Source organism: Arachis duranensis, chromosome 8 (genome assembly GCF_000817695.3).
Source record: "Arachis duranensis cultivar V14167 chromosome 8, aradu.V14167.gnm2.J7QH, whole genome shotgun sequence".
Classification (NCBI taxonomy): Eukaryota; Viridiplantae; Streptophyta; class Magnoliopsida; order Fabales; family Fabaceae; genus Arachis; species Arachis duranensis.
In genome coordinates this window covers 12,503,281-12,505,988 of record NC_029779.3, presented here as the reverse complement: position 1 = coordinate 12,505,988, position 2,708 = coordinate 12,503,281, and the positions used below count along the sequence as shown (strand labels likewise).

Below are 2,708 nucleotides of genomic sequence, written 5' to 3'. Positions count from 1 at the left end.
ATGTGGGCCTGATGAATTAGCATATTTAGTATAGTTGTGGAAAAGTACAAAGTTCCACGAAAAGAAGTGGTTGTTTCGTCGCTTTGCGCCGTATTAGCCAAGTTTATAAATTGACCACCCAGTCACAATGAGACATACCAATACCAATTATTATTAATTCTTTTATTATTATTATTATTATTATTATTTGGGGGCAACTTTTTCTTTTATATAAAGAGTTACCGGCCATAGCCAGAAGGCATCACGTACCACAATCCGTTGTTTCTTTCTTTCTCTTCTTTCTTCTTTGCTTGCTTCCTGGGAATATGAAGAATCATGAGAATAATGTGGTAGGTCCTGATGTGATGCTAATTGCATTAGCAGCATCCATTCCAAATGCAGCCGTTTTTGGGGGCTTTCTCAATCTCTCTTCTTCACAGATCAAAGACACTAACAACTGGATTGATTCAATCAGAGCTTCTTCTCCAACTCGCACTAGATCATCTTCTTCTTCCGATAACCAAGACAAAATTAATTCTTGGATGGTATATAACTAACACATCATCATCCATCATCTCTATCTGTTGTATATATTCATATTTACTCAATTCCATACTCTGTATTGATTGCTGCACAGCTCTATCATCCTTCGGCGCTGAACATGTTTGATCAGATAGCATATAACATGAAAGGGAAGAAGATTGTAACCTTTCTTGACTACGATGGAACTCTGTCCCCTATTGTTGCCGATCCTGATAAAGCTTTCATGACCAAAAAGGTTCCTTCTTCTCATTACTTCCTTTTTCTTCTCATTCAATCCATTTACTCACTCACTCACTCTATCCGATTGGTTCTTGCTTCAGATGAGAGCCACGCTGAAGGACATAGCAAGGCATTTCCCCACCGCAATCGTCACCGGAAGGTGCAGAGACAAGGTACATTTTGTTTCTTAAACAAAATAAGTTAACTTTACGCGAAGTTAACTGCACCTGAGTTTCCACCTATATATATATTTGTGTTGTTTGTTGATGGTTTCTGATATTCTATTTTCAGGTGTATAGCTTTGTGAAATTGGCACAACTTTACTACGCAGGAAGCCATGGAATGGACATAAAGGGGCCAACAAAAAGCCGAACTCCAAATAAAGTCAGTCATAACTTCTCTATCTATCTATCTATGGAACCGATCAATTCACTGCTTCTTTCTTCTTACCTTGCTTGCTATGATTTCATTCATTTGTTGCAGGGAAATGATAAAGCACTGCTTTGCCAACCTGCTAGTAAATTCCTGCCTATGATAGAAGAGGTTTCATTTGTTTCATTTTCTTTCTTTTCTTTTTCTAATCTTAGATTTTCAATTTGACTAAGTAAATTAAGTGTGTCATTATCAGGTGTACAAGATCTTATTAGAAAAAACAAAGAGCGTCCCAGGGGCTAAGGTAGAGAACAACAAATTCTGTTTGTCCGTTCACTTTCGTTGTGTTGACGAAAAGGTACTATAGTTATAGTGATTCTGTCCTATCAATTTTCATTCTTTAATTATCCTAAACTATTCATTGATTGGTTACACCCCTGTTTTTTATCAGTGTTGGGCTGCATTGGCGGAACAAGTTAGATTGGTGCTCAATGAGTACCCAAAACTGAAGCTAACCCAAGGAAGAAAAGTACTTGAGATCCGTCCAACCATTAAATGGGACAAGGGAAAAGCTCTTGAATTCTTGTTAGAATCACTTGGTCAGTACCCAGTAGTAATAATTAATATTTCTTCCATAACATGCATAATGCACCTATCCCAATTAACCATCACTTTCATTGTAGGATATGACAATTCCAATGACGTTTTCCCAATTTATATTGGCGATGATCGTACAGACGAGGATGCTTTTAAGGTAAAAATAAATAATCAAACTTATTATATTTAATTAATTAATTAACCTACTTGTATTATATATCTAACTGACTTGTGTATGTACTCATAATCATCATCAGGTTTTGCGCAACAGAGGTCAAGGGATTGGAATTCTTGTTTCTAGAGTTCCAAAAGACACAGAAGCTTCGTACACTTTGAAGGATCCAGTAGAGGCAAGTTCCAACAAATAATTATTATTTATAAATCTAGTTTTTTTTCATTATTGTGAATCTGATCATCATTGCCCAACAAATATGTTCAGGTTGAGCAATTTTTGCGGCGTCTAGTGGAATGGAAAAGATCGAGTACACAGTGACATACACCAACAAGTGTATAGAGAGAGAGATTTATTCCATGAGTATTATTATTATTGTAGATTACCTACTCAAAATTTGATGAAGGTAGTGTATGAAATTGTATGTGTTAAAGTCCAAATGAATGGATATATATGATGAGCATATTGTGATCTTTGTTGGCAGTTTTGCATGCGCATGCGGATAGTGAAAGACAGATATTTTATGGCGCAGTATGTAGTAGTAGTTGTTGCAATTTGGGGGCTGGGGTCTCAATTGTACTTCTTACCCACTTATCGTACATGTGCCCAATGCCCATTTATATACTCAATTAAAAACCTCATTTACACTATCATCAATCACATAATATATAGTAATCTTTTTATTAATAATGATTTTATCTGTTAATATTATAATTTTATAAGTATGAAGAGTACATAAAATTAGTCTCATATTTAAAATTTTTTAAAAAAATAAAGAATTTATAAGATAAGAAATTTATTAATTTGCCATGTATAATAAAATTCT

General features: G+C 34.9%; 1 protein-coding gene across 1 annotated transcript; it reads left to right on the top strand.

Moving 5' to 3' along the window:
• Positions 1–227: 227 nt before the first annotated feature.
• LOC107460850 (probable trehalose-phosphate phosphatase J) lies at positions 228–2,355 on the top strand. Its single transcript, XM_016079268.3, has 10 exons — positions 228–524; positions 617–757; positions 843–914; positions 1,033–1,125; positions 1,225–1,284; positions 1,370–1,471; positions 1,565–1,712; positions 1,797–1,867; positions 1,968–2,060; positions 2,150–2,355. The coding sequence occupies exons 1-10, from the start codon at positions 306–308 to the stop codon at positions 2,201–2,203; spliced, it is 1,053 nt and encodes a 350-aa protein (XP_015934754.1). The 5' UTR covers positions 228–305; the 3' UTR covers positions 2,204–2,355.
• Positions 2,356–2,708: the final 353 nt, after the last annotated feature.

What these genes read in the sequence shown, in the direction of transcription:
- LOC107460850 (XM_016079268.3), top strand. Translation starts at nt 306, where the DNA reads ATGAAGAATCATGAGAATAATGTGGTAGGTCCTGATGTGATGCTAATT. An exon ending in AAGCTTTCATGACCAAAAAG is followed by an intron (nt 758 to 842) that starts GTTCCTTCTTCT and finishes TTCTTGCTTCAG; the next exon opens with ATGAGAGCCACGCTGAAGGA. An exon ending in ATTCTTGTTAGAATCACTTG is followed by an intron (nt 1,713 to 1,796) that starts GTCAGTACCCAG and finishes CTTTCATTGTAG; the next exon opens with GATATGACAATTCCAATGAC.